Source organism: Rhinolophus hipposideros (assembly GCF_964194185.1).
Source record: "Rhinolophus hipposideros genome assembly, chromosome: 5".
Lineage (NCBI taxonomy): Eukaryota > Metazoa > Chordata > Mammalia > Chiroptera > Rhinolophidae > Rhinolophus > Rhinolophus hipposideros.
In genome coordinates this window covers 31,512,198-31,538,919 of record NC_138051.1, presented here as the reverse complement: position 1 = coordinate 31,538,919, position 26,722 = coordinate 31,512,198, and the positions used below count along the sequence as shown (strand labels likewise).

General features: G+C 41.8%; 1 protein-coding gene across 1 annotated transcript in view; it reads left to right on the top strand.

The window, feature by feature from the left end:
- CHRM5 (cholinergic receptor muscarinic 5) overlaps positions 1–17,398 on the top strand; it is a 75,236-nt gene extending 57,838 nt beyond the window's left edge. Inside the window, exon 2 of the mRNA XM_081050399.1 lies at positions 13,288–17,398. Within this exon, the coding sequence (XP_080906525.1) occupies positions 13,369–14,967 (1,599 nt within the window). The 5' untranslated portion in view covers positions 13,288–13,368 and the 3' untranslated portion in view covers positions 14,968–17,398. The remainder of the gene's footprint in view (positions 1–13,287) is intronic.
- The last annotated feature ends 9,324 nt before the right edge of the window (positions 17,399–26,722 follow it).

The window sequence follows — 26,722 nt, the reverse complement described above, 5'->3', positions numbered from 1 at the left end:
TTGCATAAGAAAAAGTCTAAAAAGGTGTGTGCTTGAATGCTAGCAGTGGTTAACTGGTGAGATTTCCAACGAGTTAATTTTTCTGTTTAATCTGATTTTCAAGATGGAATATAATTTTTTACATTATACTGCACTGGGGTTCAAGGAGGAAAGGAGGGTGGGTCTCGGGTGACGGGTGTGGACTGCAGCGAGCAACTGGTAGAGAGAACAGTGCAAAACTATTAGCTGGACAGAATGGGTTCTGAGGTCCTTGGAAATGTTTGTAGAAATGACTGCTGTAGCTCACGCTTACTGAGCACATGAGTATTTAACTCTGTTAACAGCGGTGTAAGGTAGGTAGTACTGTTAGCCTTATTTTGCAGATGAGGAAACAGCCTTCGGTTAAGCAGTTGTAACACAGCTGGGTAGTGCTGTAACTGGCCTTCTAACTCAGGTAGTCTCATTGCAGTCTGTGTGTGTGTGTGTGTATCACTTATTTTTTAATTAAAATTTACTGGGGCGACAGTGGTCAACAAAACTACATGGGTTTCAAGTATACAATTCTATAATACATCATCTCTATATTTTATTATGTGTTCACCACCCAAAGTCAGTTCTTCCATCACCATATATTTGACCCCCTCTTCTACCATCCCCTTCTCCCCCCTCACCCTCTGGTAACCACTAAACTAGTCTATGTCTATGAGCTTTTGTTTATTTGCTTGTCTTGTTCCTTCGTTGCCTATGGTTTTATATCCCACATGAGTGAAATCATATGGCTCTCGACTTTTTCTGTCTGACTTATTTCACTTAGCATAATAATCTCAAGATCCATCCAAGCTGTCGCAAATGGCAGTATTTCATCTTTTATGGCAGAGTAGTATTCCACTGTGTATACATACCACATCTCTATCCAATCATCTATCGAAGGACACTTTGGTTGTTTCCATATCTTGGCCACTAAATAATGCTGCAATGAACATCGGAGTGTGTCTCACTTACTAATAGAAAGTCTTTGAGGCTCATCCATGTTTTATGATTTAATATTTCTTTTTCATTACTAAGCAGTAGTCCATTTTATGGATCCAGTCTACATTTTTAACCAATGGGGAAGAAGGGCAATACGTGGGAGCCATGTTTAACTTTGTATTATAAAAACCACATGAAAATAATAAAAACAAGGGCTAAAATGTCAGCATAGCAAAACAAGTGTTTTCTTTTTTCCCAGTCTTTCCTGGTCCTTTCTTATACCCATACGTAGTTAACACTATTCATTGCTTCAGTTGTCTACTACCCTGTTTCCCCCAAAATAAGATATAACCAGAAAATAAGCCCTAGCATGATTTTTCAGGATGACATCCCCTGAACATAAGCCCTAATGCATCTTTAGGAGCACAACTTAATATAAGACCTGGTCTTATTTTCAGGGAAACACGGTATGTGTCAGGCACAGTGCTAGGTATGTCCTGAAGATTTTTTTAAAAACACTATTGTCCCTGCTTTCAAATAGCTCACTCCATAATCTGTAAACAGATGATTGTCATAGTGTGCTGAGTGCAGTGAGAGGTTCAAGATGAAGGCCAGGGAGAGGGGTGAGGAGGAAGAGAAATGAAACTATGCCTAAATAGTCATTGCCCAAGACTTCATGAGAAATAAACTCGAGCCAAGGCTTGATGACTGAGCCAGTTTGCCTGGATGATAGGTGAGTAGTGGGAGAATTTTCCAGGCAGAGGGAACCACTGAAAAAGCATTATAAACTGGAAACAAACACAGTAACACAGAGCACGTACTATGTACCAAATGCCATTCTAAGTCCTTCCCGTATAGCACACTTCAGTTAAACTTCATAGCAGCCCTATGTGGTAGCACTAGCGTAGTCCCTATTTTATAGATGATCTAAAACAGGTGTTAACTTCCAAAATTACACAACTAGTAAGTAATGGAATCATTGGAACCCAGGGCAGTCTGGCTTCAGAGTCTATTGCTCTTAACCACTATATTTTCAAAAACTTACTCTGTGGAGGAGAATTAGAATTCTAGGCAGAGCCATTCTAGGAAACCACTGGAATAGTGCAGGCCACAAATAATTAGGGCCTGAATTAAGTTGGGAGTCAAGGAGGCAGATAACAGGACAGATAGGAAAGGAGAGAATAGGACTTTGTGTCCAATTGTAAGTGGGGAAGTCAGAGTGAGAAGTTCAGGGTGATGCCCAGATTTCTTGCTTGAGTGATCAGATAGTTGACACCATTAGTCAAGAGAAGGAATACAGGGTTAGGTGACAGGATGTGTCGGAGGAAGTTGTCAGGATACTAGTATTTTTTAACTGTATTCTGCATTTTTCTGTATTGCTTGTCTTAATAGTTAACATTTTTGTCAGCAGACACTTCTCACACTTAACGTAGTTCTTCTGTTTTTTCCCCTCTACTCTTCTCCACCCTTTCCCTTTTTATTTATTCCTCCAGGCCCTATTTTCCTCCCTTTTTTTTCCTTGCCTCTATGTAACACAGGAGTTCGACTCCTGGCAGTTTCTTGGATTCAGTGAGGCTGGAAAAAGACAATGGAGCCATAGGTAAAGGGTTCATACCACAGTTATATTCTCGAGGCCGCCAGTGGAGATGCAGGAAGCAGCATCCGCCAATACCCCAACCAGGGGTCTTCCTGCACCACAGTCTCGCTGGCAGCCCAGCAAGACACAGGAAGTAGGACCCGCATCAGCAACATACGCACTTGCACCCCAGCACTTTTGTAGCATACTGAACAAAAGTGGCTCACAGCCTGCTGGTTACAGAAGAGGAGAGGGAGGGAGGCGTTCAGGTGGTCTGCACATGCACGGGCTACAAGCCAAGCCAGTATTTTCCCATGGGAGGCCAAGAGCCTGGCAACTGCTCTGTGGCCCTGTCCCAACACTCTACTTGTGAACTTAAGACACCATGGCATTCAGGACTGTTACTCATCCCCATGCTAAACTCAAATTCAGTAATCCCACCTCTACAGAAACTAAACAGCAAGATGGGAAGAGTAGCAATGATTTTACCCTTTCCTCTGCACACCATAAAGGAGCAAACAGGAGATACAGACAGATACAACAAGTACTATTTTTAAGAACCCAGTGGACAGCCTGCGCCCCCAACCCTTATGAGGCCAGGAGTGATAATGGTTTGGTATGTTTTCCTAATTCTACAGTCAGTGACATAAAGGTAGTTTGAAATGGGCCACGGTACAGTGGGAACTTTGACACCACAGAAATTGGGAAATAATCTATAAATCAGGGCTTAGTTGGTGGTGGGGATGGAAACAGGTCGTTAAATATTTACCAGCACATCACTGATTTGCCCTCTCACCAAGATGGACATCCACATACTAATCTCATGCCAGACAACTCAAATCGGTTTCTCAACTTTGGCTCGCTTACGGATGAACCATTTTTTTAAGGTGGCAGCTTGTCCTGTGCATTGATGTTTAACAGCATCCTGGCCTCTACCCACTACAGTCATCCCCTCTTATCCACAGCAGATATGTTCCAAGACCTCCAGTCGATGCCTGAAACGGGATAGTACCAAACCCTATATGTACTGGTTTTCCTATACATACCTGTGGCAAAGTTTAATTTATACATGAGGCACAGTAAGATATTAACAACAAAATAAAACAATTATAACAATATGCTGTAATAAAAGTTATGTGAATGTGTCTCAAAATATTGTACTGTACTCACCTTTACACTTAAAGGAAGCACTTTATTCATTATGAGGTGAAAAAGATCAGATTAAGCCAACTACATTAGGGCATATTCACTGTGCTTGATACTTTCACTTAGCAGTTGATTTTAAGACTCAATACTGTTGAAAGGTACATATTATTATGTTTTATGGATAGATTGATTTATGGATAATAAACATCTAACATTTACTTTGTGCCTTCTCAGTATTCTAAGAAGCATTTTACTCATATTAACTCATTTCATCTCCATTATATTCCTCTGAGGAAAATACTATTATTCCTATCTCAAGAAAACTGAGTCACAAGAGAATTAAATAATTAGCTCAAGTTAATAAGTGACAGAACTGGGATTTATACCCAGACAATCTGGCTTCATAATTTGTTTCTGTAAGTCAAAGCCGCAGATGCCAGTAACGTAGTCCAGGAACTACATTCCTCTCCCCTCTCCCATCTATCAATTCAAGGTTTTTTTTCAATTCAACCAGTAGTGTTTAGGATATGGAGAATTCTGGGGTCCCCTGCCAACACTTCCTAATTGGAGGACATTACTAGCGGGGTTCTTTTCACCAGAATGTGAGTATGCTCTCCTCATTTAAGTCTGATCTGCATGGAAAAGATGTCATCAAAGGAAAATGCCACACAAGTACCTCCTGTATTGCAAGAAACCAGAGACCTTTTGATTTGATAAATAACAAAGGGAAGGAGGATTTTCTGGTATTGCTTTTACTTCATAATCCTAATTTTAAACATTGCATGAATAAAATATTCAGTTTTCCCTTAGTATTCATGAGATATCAAAACAAAGTGCTGAATTACATAGGTAGCTATTTAAGAAAATAAACTGTACTTTTTGCATATATGTGACCAAATTGAAAAAAAAAAAAAAAAAGCCAACTCCTTTAGGCTATAGTTCTCAAAACGTAGACCAGCAACACAGCATCACCTAGGAACTTGTTAGAAATGCAAATTCTCAGGCCTCATCCCCGACTCAGAAACTCGGGATGAAGCCCAACAATCAGTGGTTTAACAAATGCTCCATCATGCGATTCTGATGCTCAAGTTTGAAAACCACCGTCTCAGGGTAGTTTTTGAGCCTTCAGACACCACAAGAAAACCCATATTCCTAGTCCAAGACTACAGATCTTATAAGCTGTCACTGTTTGATGAAAGTAAATGTTATGATGGTACTTAAAAAAAAGAGAAGGGGTAGCCCGATAGCTCAGTTGGTTAGAGCGTGGCGCTGGTAGTGTCAGTTCAATCCCCACATGGGCCACTGTGAGCTGTGCCCTCCTAAAAAAAAAAAAAAAAAGCAGTTCCACTTATAATAGCATCAAAAGAATAAAATATTTACAAATAAATTTTTAAAAAAAACACTGTCTCCTTGCAAATATAATTTTCGTGGAACAAATGCATCTTTCTGATTCTTCTCTTCGGAGGCAGGCAGGTTTTCTACTGTTTAGTTGATTTTTGACACTTAGTACACGAACAATGCAAACTGGAAAACACTGATATGGTTTCTAAAAAGATATCTTTTTATTCACTACATGTTTTCGAACAGCTTGCATCCACTGTGGAGGAGTTTTCACTCCCCCAGGAAGGGACTTTGGCTGGATCTAGTCTATCACGCGAGAATCCCCAGCCTAGAACCTGGAAAGATGAAGAGGGTCTGTCAGGTCACACTGGCCTTTGGCCTCTAGAGCTGGGGTCAGGGGCAGAGAACTCCCAAAAGTAACAGAGCAAACTCCTAAGACAGAGAATTCACAACTTGATCCCTTCTTCTCTCTGCTTCCACCCTCATTTTCAGATGCTGACCTTGCTTTCAATTTCACACGGAAGCAATCAGAAAGTTTCCACTATTGCCATTACCACAACTCGCCACCTACCTACATCTGTATCCATATACTCTGCCTCCTCTCCTGTTACTGGAGACGGGTCTCTGCTCTGGTATGAGGCCAGTGCGTCTATTCATGCACTAGATCCTATCCCTGTTCACCCCCTTCAGGACAAACACCTCGGCAGCAACTGCCCCCACTCTCTCCTATGTGTCAGTTTTTACCTTCTAATGGATCATTCACATTAGCACACAAACATGCTATATTTCCACCTTTTTTTAAAGAAAATTCTTGATCCCACATCCTAATCCAGTTTCTGCCCATTTCCCTTTCATAGCAAAGCTCCTCATAAGAGTCATCTTCAGCACTGTCGCCAATTCCCCCATTTGCTCTTTAATCCATGGCACAAGGCTTTCGTGCCCACCAAAATGACTTCTCAAGGTTCACTGTAACCTCCATGCAGCTAAACCCAATAGTCAGGTCTCAGTCCTAATCTTTCTTGTTTGATCAGCCTCATTTAATACAATTGATCACTCCCTGCTCTTTGACATTTTCTTGTTGTTGCTTCCTGAACAACATGCTATCCTTGGGAATTCAAATGTGAATATATCATCCATGCCATGAAGTCTGCTGGGAAGACTTGGAAAGTACAGTCAAGAGCATCTGGACTTCCGGATTCTCACACACGCATAAATCCATTTGTGGCAGTATTCTGCAGACTGTTTCATGTCATAGCACATGTATATACATGTATATAAAATGGTATTTTCCCAGTACTCTGGGATAACAAGACAAGACTGACCCCAACAGAAGGCGACCAACCCAGGCAGCTCCAGGCCAGAGGTGACAGAGTGCATGGCACGGAGTGGCTCCAGCTCATGCCTTCATGCAAAGCCATCCCACCTCTGTTTTCCTTTCCTACATTAAAAATACAATCAGTAGATGTCCTCAGTAATTGACTTTTCTGCTACAAATAAATGTAGTGTAAAGGCTCAATTCTAATATCCTCTTTTTCTTAGAACTGTGAAAGATTAACTCCTTCAGTTCAAGAATGATTGTATAACTCTTTTCTATGCCCCATAGCATAGAGCACAGTGGTGAATACAGGACATGTTTTAAAATATGTGTCACATTAAAGTTCTGTTCCAGATATTATTGTTTCAACATTGAGAAGTCATTTCTTAATCACGATATATCTTTAAACAATATTTCTACACTATCAATCAAAAAAGGTTAGTAGACATGACTTTAACATAGAAACCAGAAGTGGCAAGTCCAGATCCTCCTTTACTCACACAGTCCTTCATTGGAAGTTCTTACTGATATCTAACCCGATGTTACCACGAGTTTAAACCTACTTTCTTTTTCATATTTTTTTTCTTTGAGAAATAATTGGCCTATAACATTGTGTAAGTTTAAGGTGTACAATAAGCCTGATTTCTGTTGATTTGTCACTGAAAAGGAAGGATGGGAAAGAGTATCTCATGAATATTCTACATGATAACAACATGAGCTGGTTATGATAGAGTCCTAATAGTATTGGATTATAGATGCTATTAAAGTTTTCCTCTACGGTTGCTATAGAAACAGTGAAGCGTAACAAAGAGAGGTTGGGGCATAAAGCTTCTCAGAGAAAAGGTATTTCAGAAAAGCAAGGTCTAAACTCATCTTACGCAAAGTCTTCAAAGTAATGGAGGCCACTCCACAAGGAAGGGAACTCATTTGGTACACAGTGTTACCTTTTCGGGTTAATACGAGGTCTGAAAATTACGTTCGCGAACTTGTTTTCAATGATGTTGCGAACCTTTTTTGATATCACAGGGATTATTCATTATGAATTTGTACCAACTGGACAAACAATTAACCAAGTTTACTATTTGGAAGTGCTGAAAAGGCTGCATGAAAAAGTTGGAAGACCTGAACTTTTCGCCAACAATTCATGGCTCTTGTATCATGATAATGCACCAGCTCACACGGCACTGTCTGTGAGGGAGTTTTTATCCAGTAATCAAATAACTGTATTGGAACACCCTCCCTACTCACCTGATCTGGCCCCCAGTGACTTCTTTCTTTACCCGAAGATAAAGGAAATATTGAAAGGAAGACATTTTGATGATATTCAGGACATCAAGAGTAATACAACGACAGCTCTGATGGCCATTCCAGAAAAAGAGTTCCAAAATTGCTTTGAAGGGTGGACTAGACGCTGGCGTTGGTGCATAGCTTCCCAAGGGGAGTGCTTCGAAGGTGACCGTAGTGATATTCAGCAATGAGGTATGTAGCACTTTTTCTAGGATGAGTTCGCAAATTTAATTGGCAGACCTCGTATGTTGTTTTGCTTCGTTTGTAATTTATTGACAACAAAGAAGCAAGAAGCAATCTGCCAAGGTTGGGAACAGGGAGACTCCTATTATTTTGGGATTCTTTGTCCTCTGTTCAACAGTGACAAACAAACCTGGAGTGTTTGCTCTCTGCTCATGCTGACACGGGAGAAGTAAACAGTCTCAACAATGTAGTGGAAAATGGGAAATTTTAAAGTTTGAGTAACTAATAAGAACGTAGAAGGATTCTCACCCCCCAGATAACCACTTATATTTCATTTGCCTCTATAACCCCCAAAAAACAATCAGAGTTACCCCTCCATAAACACACTCTTTCTCTCAAAAAATTTTAATGATTCAAAAAGTTTTTTGTGGAAGGCTATTATGCCTGACCAACACTGCTGAAACTCAGTTTTCACACTCAACTATCACCCACAAAAAGAAATCAATCCTTCAGCTCTGGAATCTAACTCATGTCCTAAATGCCTTTGTAGAAAGATTTGTCCATTTCCAGCAGCTCAGTAATTAGGGGAAAGTATTCTCTCAAAAAGGAGGCGAGGGGAAAAAAAGCAAATAGAGTGGAGCAAAGCTGGAAAGGAAATCTGGATTAATTTCAAACAGGAGAAATACAATAAACTCAAATGTCCTCGGAAGGCAAGGGGGGGGGTCCCGTGTTACTGCCGCACACTTCAGTTGGAAAACTCCAATTTCAACAGCACCCTTGTAAGCTACGGTTCCTCTTTTCTAGGAAGTTCAGAAATTATCCTCAGCCATGTTGTTTAAAGTATGGCTCATGGATTAGTAGCAGAGAGCCCTGGGAGCTTTTGAGAAATGTGGTTTTGCAAGCCCCAACCTCCTGCAATTTAACAAGATCTTCCATGTAATTTGTTAGCATGTTACATTTTCAGAAGCACTGATTCTAGTCTAACATGCTCCCAGGTAATGCCAATACTACCCATCTATTGATCGCACCATGAGTAGCCTGGCTGCACAAGAGAATCACCTGAGGAATTTCAACACCACGTGATGTGCAAGTCCTCCCACACCGATTCAGAGTTCACAGGTCTGGGGTTGTGGCTGGAACATTAGTACTTTTCTAAAGCTCCTGATGATTCTAATGAGCTGCCTTTGATGTGATCCACGTTCCTCGATTAACCCTTCATTTTATAATAATTACAACCCCAAACTGACATTGTAATAGGACCTGGTGGTTTCCCTACATTATCTTTTTTGGGGGTCCTCAAAACTACTCTGGAAGGTAAATAGAGCAAATACTGGTATACTATTTAACAGATGAGAAAACAGGACTCAACACTGGCCAAAAGCTGCTTTTACTACACTTTCAGAGCCACTAAATAACTGCTATTTCCCTAGCTGACAATAGCAGAAAGTTGAGGTCTAAAAAGCAATACAGTATCTGATGTTTTCCATTGTGAGTCTATAGAAAAAGGTTGAAAGCATTTTAAAGGATAAATCATCAATTCCAATCTCTTAATTTTATATGTGAAGGTCATATGAGGAAACTAAGGCCTAGAGATTTGTCTCAAATCACAAGATTTAAGCCAAAATGAGAACTCAGATCTCCATGCTCTCGGTTTAGTACGTTTCCTACTAAACGGAGGGTGATGCATGGATTCCACAGGATACTAACGAATGTTCCTGAGAAAGGTTAGATACGCTAAGCCACCTCTAGGTTAAACCAAATTGAACAGTGTTCTTCACTGCAGGATCTCTCAGTCTTCCCTGGGCTAAGGTATCTTCCACATCTCTGATAGCTTTATGTATAATATATGGCAGCTTTCTCAACTTACTTGACCATAGAACCATTTTTTTCCATCAAGCATCTTGAAGTAGTCCTATTCCAATGAGCAGACTTTGCGGAAGGCTGTGTTCGCCTTGGCTATCTTCAAGGTTCTTCTGCTTTACTGGTTGGGAACAATTGGATCTGCCCCTAGAGGTAGAACAGCCGCTACACAAACTGGAGGGAAGGTATCATTAGACCAGGAAGCATTCTCCAACAGCCAGCACAGAGTAGCAAAAGTATTGCCTCATCACGTTATCCCACCTTGTCCTTTAATGGACCATGCCTCAGACCTATTCCCACAACAGGAGGCATGATTTTGATGTCCTTCTTGCCAGATAGCTTCTTTGTAATGAACATTTTTCCCCATGTCAGGCATTGTGAGAAACACAACATGGATTATCTCATTTAATCCTTAAAACAATCCTGTGAGGTAAGGACTCTTATTATCCTCACTTTAAAGTTTAAAAGTCTGAAATTTAGACAGGTTAAGTAATATGCCCAAACAGTAAGTAATGGAACTAGGTTGTGAACCTGAAGCTGCCCAATGCCAGATTCAGTTGTATGATTCTGAGATGATGTTGCCACTATAAATCATCTTCTTTTCCATTTATCAAAGTGTTTACTCCATTTACCAGAGGGAATGAGACAGAGAAATAGAGAAAGACATTGTTAAAGAATTGGTTTTCATACAATTGTGAAGGCTAGCAAGACTGAATGTGCAGTGTCGACTAGAAGGCTAGAAATTCCAGCAGGAGTCATAATCTTGAGTCTGGAGGCGTAATTCCTTCCTCTTGGGGGACCTCAGTTGTTTCCTTTATGACCTTCAATTGATTGAATGAGGCTCACCCACATGATGGAGGGTAATCTGCTTTACTAGAAGGCTACTGATTTAAATGTTATTCATGTCTAAAAAATACCTTCATAGCAAGATCTAGACGGGTTTGACCAAGCAACTGGGTACCAGAGCCTAGTCGAGTCGACACATAAAATTAACCATCACATTACATAAAACACAAAATCAGAAATGTAGATGTCTTAGATTCCCATAGTCCAATTTCCTTATGTTTGCAAATAAGGAATCAGGTCAGAGAAGATAAGCAGCCAGTTTATACACATGCATTCACAGGCGAACACGCACACCCAAATTCCCAGAACCTTTCATAAATTGTTCATTACCTTCTAATGAAATTAAATGGAAAATTAAATCCTTCCAAAACACCATTTATTTTTATTTGGAAGATTTGATCAGAAAAACTCAGCAAGCAGTTGGTTCGTTTTATTATGTCTCTAGACTAATGCCCCCAACACCCTGGATGTTGGGACCACCTTCAGAGCAGATGGGGAGTCTGGAAATAGCTGACACTGTTCTCCCAGAAAGGAGTTTTCTCTCAAGTCTGCTCCTGTCCCTCTGGCACCCACCTCTAACCTCCCTAATCTCATCTCACTTCTGAAGCCTTTTTGCCTGCCGGCTTACAAACAAGCTCTTCCCCTTGGGCTGAAACATCTCCCCACCCCACCTCGCCCCACGCCTACATAGTTAAAACCCATTTCTGCTTCAAGTCTTGGCTTAGAAATTTTTTCCTCAGGATGTGCTTCCCCTATCCTCACTGGACTGGGCTAGACGTCCTTCACATATGCCCGTAGGGCATGCAGTACCAACACCCAGATATTTATCTATCTCCCCTCTAGTGTCTTATTCCATAGTGGCCCCAGCATTATAGTGTATCACATAACAGTCAGTAAATATTTATTGGAAGAAGAAAGGAAGGAAAGAAGGAAATTCTGTAGGCCCCTTCTCACACTATACAGCTTAGGTCTGAGTCTGTGATAGCACTTGCCCAGATAATTGTAGGGTACAGAGTAACTTTGGTTTTTTCAGGTGCTGGGGTGTCTGTGTCTAGTGACCTGGCATCCTTGGGATTTACTTTGCCAGCTTTTGGGTGTTGATAACACCAAGGAGTTATTGGTTTAAGGTAATGGGAGACTGGACCAGGGTGGCAGCAGCAGGAATGGAAAGGGACCATTCAGAGGGATATTTCGTGAGTAAATCAGCCTGCATTAGTTAGGATGTGAAAGACAAGGGTGCAAAATGAGGAAGGTGGGAGAATCTGGTTTCTGTCACAAGACAATATCATCAATTCCATATTGAGTTTGAGATTTTAAAAACTCTTGAAATACAGTTTAAAATATAAAACAAAGAAAATCTATAACCCTTCCCAAATCTGTCATCTTTATACCAATTAATGTCATCAAAGAAGTGCCAAATCTGGCCCGCAGACACGCTGCACGCTTTGAGGGTCATCAAAAAGACTCTTCTCCCTTCGCTATCTATCATGTCATGGTGCCTGGAATTTTGTAATTAACGTACTATTTGTCATATACCATCAAATAAATATTGTATTTACCTGTTAGCTCTCTGGAAAGAAAGATAAATGGTAACAAGTGGTTACCTGTAGAAAAAGGGAATTGGGAGCTTGGGGGTCAGAGGTGGGAAGTACATTTATAATATCTTTTACCATTTGCCCTTTGGTATCCATTGACACTTTTTTTTAATCATGTACATAAATTTTTAATCTAGAAAAGAAAATTTTCCTTTTATTTTTAGAAGGTGGAATTTTTCAATAGGGGATTGATTAAATAAATTGTAACACATCCATTTAGTGGAATGATGTGCCATCATTAAAATGCAAAAAAAACAGCTTTGATCCAAAGACGCACTGATAGAAAAGAAGTCTATAATAATTTAAGTAAAAAAATTCAGTGGAAACACTAAAACTCCGCCCATTTAAAAATAACTGTATTTAATTGTTGGTTAGTGTATGCATAGGGAAAAGCTGTCAAAATACACAATAAACTGTTAGCATTGAGTACTGTTAGCAAGACAGAATTAGAGGAGACTTTTGTTTTCCAAATGATACGTTTTGACATTGCTTGAACTTTTACACGAAGCATATTTCTTTATAATCAGATAAAAAGATAATTTAAAATATTTCAATGCCATTGCAAATAGTCCAAGAATGAAGGGTCATGATCTTCAGCAGCTGAGGCAAGTTTCAAACCCTCTAAATGAAAACCAGGTATCCTGGGAGTTTGTGCATTGTCAGGAAGAAGTGTCATAATACAGTCTTGGCTCACAACAGTGTCTCAATGTTTAATAAATGAATTTATAATTAAACTCAGTGATGTTTAATAATTGGACTATAAAGTTGGTACAACTTGTCTTTTTCCCCAGTGCATGACAGACTAGGTTCTTATCACCAGCTTAAAAAGTGTCTACCCTTAAGTCCATTGCAATCTAAGGTAACTTAATCACATCTGCTTTTCCCTTATTACTACTCCCCAACAATCCAAGCCTTTTCTTTCCTTTGCCCTCCTCACCTTCCCAGCCCTTTCTTAAAATTGCCTATGGGAACCACAAGAGGGCAGCATCCTCATGAACAAGAGAGACTCTCAGGCATTCGTAATCATAAAAAGCAAAGGGATATTAAATTGTTACCAAAACTTTAGAGATTTCCGCATCTTGCGCTGAATGTGTGGGACCACATTTACTATCTTATTAGAAATTGTAAACAATGAGCGGAAAAGAAATTCATGCTGGCAAGTGAAGCTAATGTATTTTCCTCTCTTCCAGATGCTGTCTGAGAAGAGGTGAGATAGAAAAAGAGAACAGTCTAGAACCTGATTTACTCCTAATGTAAGTTCTTGCACCAGGATGGAAGGAGACTCTTACCACAATGCAACCATTGCCAATGGCACCCCAGTAAACCACCAGCCTTTGGAACGCCATGGGTTGTGGGAAGTCATTACCATTGCCATTGTGACTGCTGTGGTCAGCCTGATCACCATCGTGGGCAACGTCTTAGTCATGATCTCCTTCAAAGTCAATAGCCAGCTGAAGACAGTTAACAACTATTACCTGCTCAGCTTAGCCTGTGCGGATCTCATCATTGGGGTCTTCTCCATGAACCTCTACACGACCTACATCCTCATGGGACACTGGGCTCTCGGCAGTCTGGCTTGTGACCTTTGGCTTGCACTGGACTATGTGGCCAGCAACGCTTCGGTCATGAACCTTCTGGTGATCAGTTTTGACCGTTACTTTTCTATCACAAGACCCCTGACGTATCGGGCCAAGCGTACCCCAAAGAGGGCCGGCATCATGATTGGGTTGGCCTGGCTGATCTCCTTCATCCTCTGGGCCCCAGCAATCCTGTGCTGGCAATATTTCGTTGGGGAACGCACGGTACCACCAGATGAGTGCCATATCCAGTTCCTCTCTGAGCCCACCATCACTTTTGGCACTGCCATTGCCGCCTTCTACATTCCTGTCTCTGTCATGACGATTCTCTACTGCCGAATCTACCGGGAAACAGAGAAGCGGACCAAGGACCTTGCTGACCTCCAGGGCTCTGACTCTGTGGCTGAAACTGAGAAGAGAAAGCCAACTCACAAGGCTCTGCTCAGGTCCTGCTTTAGCTGCTCTCGGCCGACACTGGCCCACAGGGAAAGGAGCCAAGCTTCCTGGTCATCCTCCCACAGGAGCATCTCCACCACTGGGAAGCCATCCCAGGCCACCGGCCCAAGCACCGAGTGGGACAAAGCAGAGCAGCTCACTCCCTGTAGCAGCTACCCTTCCTCAGAGGATGAGGACAAGCCCACCGCTGACCCTGTCTTCCAGGTGGTCTACAAGAGTCAGGCCACGGAAAGCCCAAGGGAGGAATTCAGTGCTGAAGCGATCAAGGAAACTTTTGTGAAAGATCAAACTGAAAAAAGTGACTATGATACCCCAAAATACTTCCTGTCTCCAGCTGCTGCTCATAGACCCAAGAGTCAGAAATGTGTGGCCTATAAGTTCCGATTGGTGGTAAAAGCTGATGGGACCCAGGAGACAAACAACGGCTGTCGCAAGGTGAAAATCATGCCCTGCTCCTCGCCAGTGTCTAAGGATCCTTCAACGAAAGGCCTCGATCCCACCCTCAGCCATCAAATGACCAAACGAAAGAGAATGGTCCTTGTCAAAGAGAGGAAAGCAGCCCAGACCTTGAGTGCCATTCTCTTGGCCTTCATTATCACATGGACCCCGTATAACATCATGGTCCTCGTTTCCACCTTCTGCGACAAGTGTGTCCCAGTCACCCTATGGCACTTAGGCTACTGGTTGTGCTATGTAAACAGCACTGTCAACCCCATTTGCTATGCACTCTGCAACAAAACTTTCAGGAAGACCTTTAAGATGCTGCTTCTCTGCCGATGGAAAAAGAAAAAAGTGGAAGAGAAGTTGTACTGGCAGGGGAACAGCAAGCTCCCCTGAAAAGTCAGTAAGTCCCCTCAAAAGAAAGACCATGTCAACTTCCTCTGAGCATGGGCAAACTGATTCTGGTTTGTTTATTTTCAAAACAGGTATCTGTCATTTTGAGTGCCTGAGAACTTTGTGAAGGCTCAAAGTCTGTGGCCAAAATGAAGGAGTCACCGCTGCACAACTGCTGCCATATTGAATGATTCTTGTCTGTGACTAAGGTTACCTGGTGCCACTGGAGTTTGCCATTGAAGAAACATGGCCCTTCACAAGAGGCGGCACGCTGGGTCACAACGAACAATGACTGAGGGAGCTTTTGGCTAACCTTCTATGAGGAACAGCAGGGACAAGTTGGAAACCTGCCAGAGAGTTTTGTGCCATACGTATGTGTCTAAGAAGTTGTCTTGTACCAGTGAGAACCAGAAGAATGTAAGTCAGTGTCACCTGTTAACAAGAGTGATATTCAACCAGCTTCTAAGACTATCTTTATAAGCTGATCAGTATTTATTTACAAAGTATTTATTACAAAGCTATTGTGTGTTCTGTACTGTGGTATGTTTTCCTGTCCCTACATCTAAGCGAAGCTCTTGCTCTTCACTTTCACAACCAATGCCGATTTCTGGTACCCACTGAAACCATGCTGGTCCCCACAGAACCATCCTTCCTCGCAGAATCCTGGGTCTGGAAAGACACTGAAACCAGATCATACCCAGTCCTATAGAAGGGCCTCTATTCTGCTAATAAAGATGACCAAGTCTCCGAAATCAGTTATTCTAGTTATTACCGGTGGGAATTTTTTCCTTTTATCTAAACAAATACTGTGTGTTCTATTTTGTGTCCACTTGAACCCATTTATTCATGCTCTGTTCTTAGGAAGACTAGCTGTAAAACAGCCCTTCACTGGGTAAAGATCTTCTCCAGCCTACTCCATCATGGTTCTCTGAAATTGTTTTCAGAGGTCTTATCTTCTAATCCCTTCACAAGGCAAATCTGAGGCAAAATGCGGAAAACAAATCTGAGTTCACTTCATGCTTTTGACCTTCTCCCAGGGCCCTTCAGCAGACCCCAATTCACACCCAGGCAGAAGCCGGTCACTGTGCAGTCTCCAGCCAAAGCGGAGGGAACAGCAGGAGAAAGGTTTTCTTATTTTTTTTATAGATCCTGCAATCATGGCTCAGAAATGACTTACTTATTTATTCCTCTCCAAATTCATGGTCAAAGATGAGAAGTCCAGAAAAGTACAATCGAGGTCCAGTGAAGCTGGCTATGGCCATTAAAACCAAAAAATCTTTAAAAACAAAATGTAGGTCACAAATGATGTATAAAAATAAGTCCCCAACATGACATTCATTCGAATATCAGGATTAAAAACCAAATTCAACTGAAATCTCTGTGTATGTAAACAAACTGAATCTAAGATATGTCTTTGATAATCCTGAAACTTAAACCAGTATGCAAGAAATTGAAACTACAAAATAGTGTATACACTTAATGAAAGATTCACAAAGAAAGCCGCAGTGTAGTACACAAGAGGGGGTTTAAAGATGAAGTGCTCCTGCCAGAGAGAAGCTCCTTATTTAACCTGTTGATTCCATGCGCAGTTGTGTTCAAAAAATCTCCAGACTTCATTTCACTTAATACAGGCCAGTTCTTTTTCAGTCTCATTTGCTAAGGGGATGCAAAAACAACTAGTTTAGTTGTCCTGGGAATTAAGTATGTACTTGATATCGGAGACCTTCAACCTACCACTGAAAAGCAAATCAGCCTCATCCACGAAGTCTCAAGAAGGCTTCAGGGCTTTCAATAGAAACCCAAGCTGCTTTTCCAGCCCTACAGGGACTCGCTGTTGGGGTGACACATCTTGGAAGCAATGTAGCTGCTAAGTCTTTGTGAAGGGCAGGTTGACACCTGCCAAGAATTTGGTAGGGATTAGTCATTAATTGGCTCAGTCCTCCAGGAAAGACTCCCAGGCCCACGAGATGCCAACAGGGTGTGATTCCATGAGCAAACCCGCTCCACCAGCTCTACATAAACAGTTGGTTCTCTTAGTTTAAGGCTTTCATTCCTGAGGAAAATGAAAATCTCTCCAAGAGAATAGCACTTAGGGGAAAAAAAAAAAAGAAAAAGAGACTAGATAGCACTTTGATCCCACGTTGGGCATTCACTGTTCACCGAGAGAAACAAGCTAATTCAAACAAAAGAATGTAGTACTGACGCTGGCCTGGTGGCTCAGGCGGTTAGAGCTCCACGCTCCTAACTCCGAAGGGTACCGGTTCGATTCCCACATGGGTCAGTGTGTTCTCAACCACAAGGTAGCCAGTTCAATTCCTCGACTCCCGCAAGGGATGGTGGGCTGTGCTCCCTGCAACCAGCAACGGCAACTGGACCTGGAGCTCAGCTGTGCCCTCCACAACTAAAACTGAAAGGACAACAACTTGAAGCTGAATGGCACCCTCCACAACTAAGATTGAAAGGACAACTTGATGACAACTTGATTTGGGGGGGCAAAAAAAAACGTCCTGGAAGTACACACTGTTCCCCAATAAAGTCCTGTTCCCCTTCCCCCAATAAAATCTTTAAAATAAATAAATAAAAAATAAGAATGCAGAACTGGCAGGAGGTGGGGGGGGCAGGAAGTTGGCGGTATACTTTTCACACTCCACAGTTGCCTGGGACTGAGCCTTTTTGTTCATCATTTGTGAAATTAGTTGAGAGGCCTATGCTTCCTTTTTTATCATTGACTTTGGGAAGCCACTAGTTTGGCACACTACCTATGCCCTTTGACATAGACCAAAAAAAAAAAAAAAACGCCCAAACTCCTCGGGGAAACTGGCACAGGGCCTCTGGTAGGTCCTCAGAATGAACAGATCCAACTATAAAGTCCAGGACATGGGCTGACTTCGGATCTCAGACTTGGCTCTCCCCAGTCTCCCAAGCTGTCCATGGTAAATCAGGTACAGCGTTCACTAGCTACGTAGTAAATGCTGCATTGTCGCTCACATTGTGTTTCTCCTTGGCTGTGAATTTGATGGCTTGTCGAGGAATCTGTTTTCAGTACAGTTTTTGGTTAAAGCATTTTGTCAATATTCCCGGCCTCTGCTTTGCTCTCTTGGTGAGTGTCCTTTGAAAGCAATAATGATGTTCAGCTCTTTGTAATCATGAAATCTGTACCTAACCTCTGGATTCGAATATCCAGGTGTCTACTGTAAATACTGGGATCACAGCAAAGGATTTGGAGGCTGGGCTGCTTTTCTGTATCATCCGAGCATTATTCTAGATATTAAAGAAATTTACCCACACAGTAGTCCAATGTAAAACATACAAATAAGAAAATGGTCTCAGGTTACCCTGATAGGTCCATCTGTGTAGAGATCCCACACGTACTTGTATGGCCTGGCCTTTTAAGAAGGAAGGAGTTAATGCACAGTATAGATACATGTTCCTCTTGCTACCTTTGTGATTTCCCCCTTAGCTCTCAAGTTACCAATGACCAAATCGAGATGAAATAATGATAAGATTCCTCTGACTACACTTCCCTTTCCGTCCAGGACAAGGGAGCTGGGCAGACTTCAAACCACAGCTTTTAGTTGGTACAGACCCCACAACAAAACAGAATAGTAGCATTGCCTCTTCAACTGCTGAAAAGGCATGTGTATACTGATTAAAAGCAGTGAGTTCATACTGACATCTGCAATTCCAACCCTATACCACAGGATTTTTCCCTTTCCATATTTGTATCTCCCTTCTCCAACAGTGAGAATCATCATTTGCTCATCTGCTCAATTTGCTCGAGGCTTTAGGAATTTCAGAAGTGCAACATCCATATCATTGTGAAAAACCAACTTTTTAGTAAAGTTCCAATATTTGTTTACAGTTCTTGTTGCCTTAAAATTGAAGGGATATAGTCAAATTCCTACATTTAATCATCACTTCTGTTTATGAGGACACAAGCAGAACAAGTTGAACAACTCTGGAGACATTAAGCAATAACGAGCAGAAGGCTGACATTTACGTATTCATATAAGATCAAAGAGGGCACATCCAGCAGGGTAAATTATCCTCACAAAGAACTGCACTGTCCCCCATCTCTTGATGAATTAAAGTGTGTGTGTGGGAGGGGGTACCACCTTAAGTTTATCTGCGATTACTGGTATGCAAAAAAAAAAAAAAAAAACAAGCCAAGACCCAGCTCTGCTCATTGGCCTTGACCATCATCCAGACTTACCCACATTAGTGTGCTTATGGCAACCTACTTATCCAAAAGCCCTAATCTTATTTTATGTGGCCCTTGAATAAGCCTCCTACCACCAGATGCCCTCACGAATGCCCTTAGGCTCCTGCTAAGACCAATTCTCCGAAGTTTCATCTCCCAGTTCCTGGCAATGATTTTTCTAGACAGAATGATCCTGCATAAACGCATTCCCGGTGGTGTCCTAGCAAAGGAATGGGCACTCTGACCTTCAACAAACAGCGGCTCATACTCAACCCACTTATCCCCAATATCACGAGTGGAGGTGACCCTTATTTTTAGTAGTCCTACATATACCCAAAGATAAGCTTATAGACCAGCCACGTCCAGTCAAAATTCATGAAGCTGTTGACCATGATGTACTAACTATAGCCAATTTCCCTACTGTACCTTACAGTAGACGGTAGTGGAAAACAACACAGGCTGGAAGACAGCAGAGGAAAAGGTCATACAGATTTAAACTGGGACTTGCAGGACCACTCTTCTACCTGAAAAACCAGATTGCCGTGGTTGAAATCTTTTGGCAGGTCCTGTGGACCCAGAAATAGGGTCAATCCAGGAGAGTCAGAAACAAAAACTATTCTAGGTTTTGTGGGGTTTTTTGTTTTTTTTTTTTTAGGTTTTGTTTTATAGTCAGGTTTGTATTTTACAGTATGGTGATTAATAAAATAATACATATTTGCTTGGAAAATAAATAAGCAAATAAAAAATTACCATTAATTCTATCACACAGAGATAACCTCTACTAAATCTCAGCATCTATTCTTGTAATTTTTTTTTCTACGTTTAGACATACACTTTTTAAAACACACAGAGCTGCTAAGTACTGTTCAGCAATCCTTATGTTCACATCTTGCAGACTGGTCATTCAAGCTCTTCCAAAGCAGAGAATCATAAGGCTTCAATTAACACGGGGAGCTCCTACCCATAACTGCTTCTGTCCTTTTTCATCTCTGTTAGAAGCACCCAGTATAGCTTAGTCTACAGGGATTACTGCCCTCTGCAATTCTGAACTTGAGAAGAACCAATCATTACTTGGAGGGATTTTTTTTTAAGACTTATATAAAGTCTAAGTTGTAAAATAACTGTTATTTGTTTCCTAGGGCTGCCATAACACAGTGACACCAACTGGGTGGTTTAGAAAAACAGAAATTTATTATCTCACAATTCCGGAGGCCAGAAGTCTGATATCCAAGTGTCAGCAGGGCCCTCTCCCTCCGAAGGTGCTAGAGAAGGATCTGTCCCAGGCCTGCCTCTCTCCTAGCTCCTGGGAGCCTCGAGTACTATTCCTCGGTTTGGTGATAGCCATCTTCTCTCTGTGTCGCCTCATGTTATCTTCCCGCTGTGCATGTCTGAGTCTGCGTCCAAAAGTCCCCCTTTTATAAGGACACCCGTCATATGGGCTTTGTTCACCCCAATGATCTCATTTTAACTTAATTCCCTCCATAATGACCCCATTTCTAAATAAGGTCTCATTCTGAGGGACTGGAGATCAGGACTCCAACGTATCATTTTGGGGGACACAATTCAACCCATAACAATAACCAAACAAGAAAAACACTTTCCAATTTCATAGATGAACAGACTGTAGACCAATGCTGTGTAGTATCACATGGGAAGGACTTCCGAGCCACTACTGAGAAGATCAGCAGTATCCTCAACTCCATCGCAGAGACCTGGCAGGACGAGGCAGGCTTGACTGGCATAGGACAATTACCTAATATTTTCCAAATACATGTTTGCCTCTTCTCTCGTGGCCTGAGCAAATGCAAGAAACCAAAGCAATGGGAGCAGGATGTAAAGTTCCTACTATGTTTGCAAGGAGCTCCTCTGGAGGCTTTGGTCCCGTACATCTGGAGCCTCGCCTGACAGTGTGCTCTCTGAGAGCGCAACTTGGAAATTCTCCAAGGGAACGTTTCCTTCCTAAATTCCCAAGCATCACCTCGCAGGGGCTCTGAGGGCTTAAATATCAGAATGGAACAAACTAAAAACCTTGGGTTATGCACTACCTATAACCGGGATGAACGGACCATTAACTTGATCCTGACCAATTTCTTAAAACTATTAATGAAAGCACTTGGGTGTTTTGTTTTGTTTTTATCTCCACAGTGAATAATTCTACTCAAAATCAGTAACCCTTGTTTCATTTTTACTCAGAATCCTTTTTTCTTTCTTTTCTCTATTTGTCACTGCAGTCACCTCCTCCAAATGCCCCAAACCTTTGCACCCTCTTTCCTTCATTTTCTTAGATCCAAGAACCACCATCCAGGCAACCTGATTACTCCTTTGTTTGGTAACTCATTTGCTCAGCAAATAATTATTGACCTATGTTGAAACCTTAGGGACGCAAAAGAGAAGACACTGTCCCTGCCTTCCAAGTACAGACACTAACAGAATGAGGGACAGAAACCATGACACAGAGAATCACTGCAGTGAAGGCTGAAGGTACTCGTCCTCCCCAAGCACAAAGTTTTCCCTTCTCCAGGCCTCTTTTGTCCCTGCTCTTTGGCACAGATGGGGAAACTAGCACCAAAGTCTCAACTGCAAAGGGTAGAGCCCTTATGTGATCCAAGAAACGGCCAACATTCCATTTAGAAGTACAGGCCTCTGGTCTTTTCTTCCCATTGGTTCCAAGTCCCTGGGCCACATGCCAAGATGCTTTGCCTTTCAGAAAGTAGTCTTGCCCTATCAGGAGGTAGCCTAACCTTCCTATTCCATAAGCCAAACCCTTCTCAAGGATACAGGTCAGGTAGGAATATTGAAATTAGAGGAGGTGTCAATAGAACCCTGCAAGGATACTTTCAAAGTCAATACATACAACATATTGACATACATACAACTTGAAGCAGGGAAGACAGAAAAGAGCCACAAGTTCAAGGTAGGAGCAATTAGTTCAGAGTGGGAGGGCTGAGAGCCTACCAGGAGTTAAGAGCACTCTAAGACGCCTCGAAGAACAGCCAAAACCACCTTCCCACCAATTACCACCAGCTCCAAAGAGGATGAAGGGAAAGAGAAGCCATCTTTATGCCACAGACCTCTGCTGAGCCACAGGATTTAAAGCTATGAGGTTGGACCAGAGGTGTGCAGGGAGCAAGGCAAGAGGGAAGACAAGGCTTGTTTTTCTTCCAATGAACATATTATCTCAAAGTTTCTGGGACCCTTAGATTTCTACTACAGATTCTAGGCAATGATTTTCATACCACAATATGCTCGAGACTGCCAGGTGACCACGAAACGCCACACACAGTGCTTTCCCTTGTATTTTGTCCAGAGAGGAGCAAGGTGTGCTCATGGGGAGATAAGGTAAATTCCGGCATCCAGGGGGCTTGTACCTCTCCAGGTCCTCTTCCCTCTTCTGGAAGTGCTCTAGCTATACTGTGCTTTCAGTTTCTTCAAGAACTGACTTCCCTCCCACCTCCTCTCTCATAGGGAAGCTCCTCACCCTTATCCTTTCTTCTCAGCCTCAGCCTAGTTAACTCCTAGTCTTTCATCTTACCTTCCAGTTCACTTTCTCAGGGTTGTGGTCCTACATTTGCCCTCTACCTTTTCAGCCACGTTTCCATGTTATGAGGTTTCATAGCACTTTGGACTTTTCCTTGGAGCACCCATTAAGGTTTCCATTACACATCTATGTGTTTGGTTGATTGTCTACTTCTCCCACTAAACTCTAAGTTCTGAAGCCGTAGTTCATGCTATTTTACTAACCACTGTGTAGTCTTACCTATTAGCCCTTGGCACATAAAACAGGATAGGTGCTTCAAAATGCATTCTTTACTAAGAAGGTATATGCATACCTGAGGTAGGAGATGGCAGCAAAGCAAAGTTCCTGGGTTTTGTGGGGGGTTTATTTTTTATTTTTTTTCTAGCACGGCTTTGTGGTTCCCTGAAAATCAGAAGTTTAATTCACTATGGGTCTCTGACCTCTGTCTAGTAATTTGAGTTGGGCTCGCAACATTATGAAGCTGTATGTGACAGCTACTCAAGAATTGTTTCACAGGAGAGACTGAGATGCCTTCTACCCTTCCTTGAGTACAGGAGGATTGTATTTCTAGTGGCCTACAGTCCAGGAGCTTAATTAAGGTCCAGAGAGGGAAATCAGAGAGGTAAACAGGGAATCCAATAAAATTAGTGCTCTAATGGCCTAAGTACAGGCATGAAGGGAGACAAGAGGCTCAGCTCCACGCCTTGGGGGCATCTGGAAGATTTTTGTTGAAAGTGATTTCTACAGTTAAGTCCTGAATAAGATATAAGAGGTAGACAAGGGAAAGGACAAGAGGGAGGTAGAGTTGAGAGAAAGAAATAACCCAAAAGGCCCAGAAGCGAGTGCACATATAGCGGGGAAATGTGAAAAATTCAAGATGTGGGAAAGAAGTGAGTCTGTAGAGACTGCGGTCAGGAGATTTACCTTGAAGTCCATAGTCTATAGAGGGATGTAACAGGGGAGTGGCCGCATCACATCTGCCTTTGAGAAAGAGCTTTATGTTTACAGTGTCTGAAGCTCCAGCCGCTGCAACCTAGGACAACTGCTTTCTCTTGGAAGTCAACTTCTCTTGACTACACCACCCTTTTCTCTGAGGAGTGCTTGGAAGGAGCGAGGCGAGGCAAGTCCCTAGATCATGACAATAAAGCTAGGCAGAGGGTGGGCAAGCTGGAATAGATGTATGGCTGTGTTGATCCCGGGTATATGAATGTTCAGTTTTTTTAGTGCAAGAAAAGCACTACAGGAAGCAGTGAACAGGATTTGCTCTACATTACCAGCTGGTGAGCTTGGGAAAAATTTAACCTGTTTCCTCATCTGAAAAGTAAGACTATTAATAATTACATACATTAATTGAGGACTTACATGCATAGGGTTACTGTGACTAGTAAATGAGATAATACACGTGAAGTGTTCTGAACAGTTCTCCTAAAACAGGTATTTCCCCCATTTTACAGATGAAGCTTTTGGTCCATTGTGCACATGATAAAACTGAGGCTCAGCAAGGTTTCCCAAGATCATACAATTAGTAAGTGATGAAGCCAGGGCATGTGTTCACCCAACCTCTCCCTTAAGTCAGAAAGTTCCTTCGGACCCATTCATTCAAGATGGATATAAAGACAATACAGCAATTTTGTGTGACTAAGGGAAAAGGAGGTGGCTTTCCGTGGGTTAGAGAGCATTTTGATCAGCTCTGGATAAGTGTGTAAATTACGCCACTTGGATTTAAGTGACAGAAACCTACTGGCTAATGTAACAGATAAACACGATATGATAGGATAGAGCAATGCTCCATGGAACCCAAGGGTGAAAACACAGCCAGCTCAGGAAAGGATGTGAATGAAGGTACAGTTCTCAAAATTCATCTTCCCTTTCAGCTCCTCTGTACATCTGCTTCATTCTATACTTTCTCTCTGGAACCTGTTTTCTCATTTTTTATAGTTTACATGATAGAATATATAGGCATGAACATCATGTAAGTTTATATGTTGCAATCTACTCCGCTAGCTCCTCAGTTTTAATTTCAAATTCCCAAGGAACACCCTTCAGCCTCACCTGGGTTACATGGACCCTGGACCAATCAGCTAAGCCCATAAAAGCAGGGCCACATTCCACAAATAGAGCTGTTGGGAGAACACTCCTTCAGGTTGCACCCACTCCTCAGGGGAGAACCAGTTACAAGGGGTAAACTGGATAACAACTCAACAGATGTACGCTAAAGAAAGGAAACCTCTTACTGTCAGAGTTTAGATTTTCCTCTCCCCTTCCCCAGTCCAACTGTTACTGTGTCTCATTTCCTCCTCCACTGATACCTCATTGATCCTACCATTCTTCACATTCTGAGAATAAAATCATTTACTTTTGGGGATAGGAGAAAATTCGAGAGACCGCCAGTTAGGTGCATATACAAACCATCCTAAGATGTGACTTTTTGTCCAATTTTTTTAAGAACTTTCAAAAAAAGTTCATGATCAGTGGCATTTCACGATTTTGTTGACCATGTTAAGAAATTCTTCACAACTATAGCTGACCCTTGAACAACTTGGGAATTGGGGTGCCCACCTCCTGCGCAGTCAAAAATCCATGAATAACTAGTTGGCTTTGGGCACACAGATTCCTAATCATGGAGTTGACCCTTGAACACCTCAGGCTTCAACTGCACAGATCAACTGAAAAATCATGTATAATGGACCCACACAGTTCAAAGCCATGTTGTTCACGGGTCAACTGTAATTCCTTCTGCTGCAATTCAAGTCCATTTCCTTTTTCAGACTTCATGGAGTGGTACACAGCTGACCAAAATTTGCTTTAAAGGGATTAACAACCAGTTGAGAAATCCCCTCAGCTTTCTCTTTACCAAACTGCAAAAATTGGACCCTTCAATCCTTCCTAAATTATATCTAATACACTCATGAGGTCAACAGAATCATTTGGGGGGGAAAAATTAATCATTTGGATAAACATGAATATTAATCACTGGCAGCTTTCCTCTAGACCTCCTCCGTGCATCCTTTTACAGGCTAAAACTGAACACAGTACTCACCTAGTCAGAGTAGATGATATGGAAGGGGTTAAGGTGCAGACAGTAGGGGAAGCGATGCAAGAGGCTTTCACAGAATCCACCGCAGGAAGAGTAGCTGAGCCTCCACGGAACTGGAAGGTTATCTGGCAGCTACTCTCTCCAGCTCTCTGGGGTCATCATGTTCTCCACCTGGCATTTGTTACACTCTTTGGTAGCCAGATTCTTTAGACTTGTAGATTCCACTGCTGATTCTGCTTACCTGTGGCTCAGGTCAACATACTGCCTTCTCTGATCCAGTACCACCCCACTAACTGGCTCAAGTCCCACCCTTGGTCCCACCAGCTGTGGGTGGAAAGGCCGGTCCATCCAGTCCTGTGGAGAGACAAATGCAAAATGGTGTATTTCTTTCTTTCCTGTGTGTAATGGCAAGATTCCATGACAGCAGTTATGGCAAAGAAGCTTTCCTCATATATCTTCTCATGATCCCTTATGAATCATCTCATCACACTTCTAGAATGATTTCATTTTTTAATCTTCATGCCAAATTTTCATGATCATTTAATTCTGAGTATTATCTAATGTTTTTACTAGTTTAGAAATACTTTTTTAAATCCAAATGTATGTAGTAGCTCACTAAAAGTGAGAATGACTTACATTCATATTTACGCAAAATTGATTTCAAAGTTACATAAGGAGGTATAGATTGAATTTTTAATAATTACTAATTTATTAAATTTTAGTGGAATTAAATCCCTGGTCAAAAGTTTCTATTGGAAATGCTCTGCACAACTAGTTTTTACTAGTTTTTTTACCCATTCTTCTTGTTTACTACTTGACCTTAATTTATTCTTCCCTCTTCTCAGCTTTGCTTGTCTGGCTGGCTCAGTCCTAACCAGACTGTAGCCACTGTGAAAGGCTTCGGTTCCCCTATGCTCCCATAATACAGTTAGTATTACTGTGTGAAAAGAGATGTGCTAATATTTGGTGGTATTTGGGGAGGATTTTTTCTAAAATAGCTCTT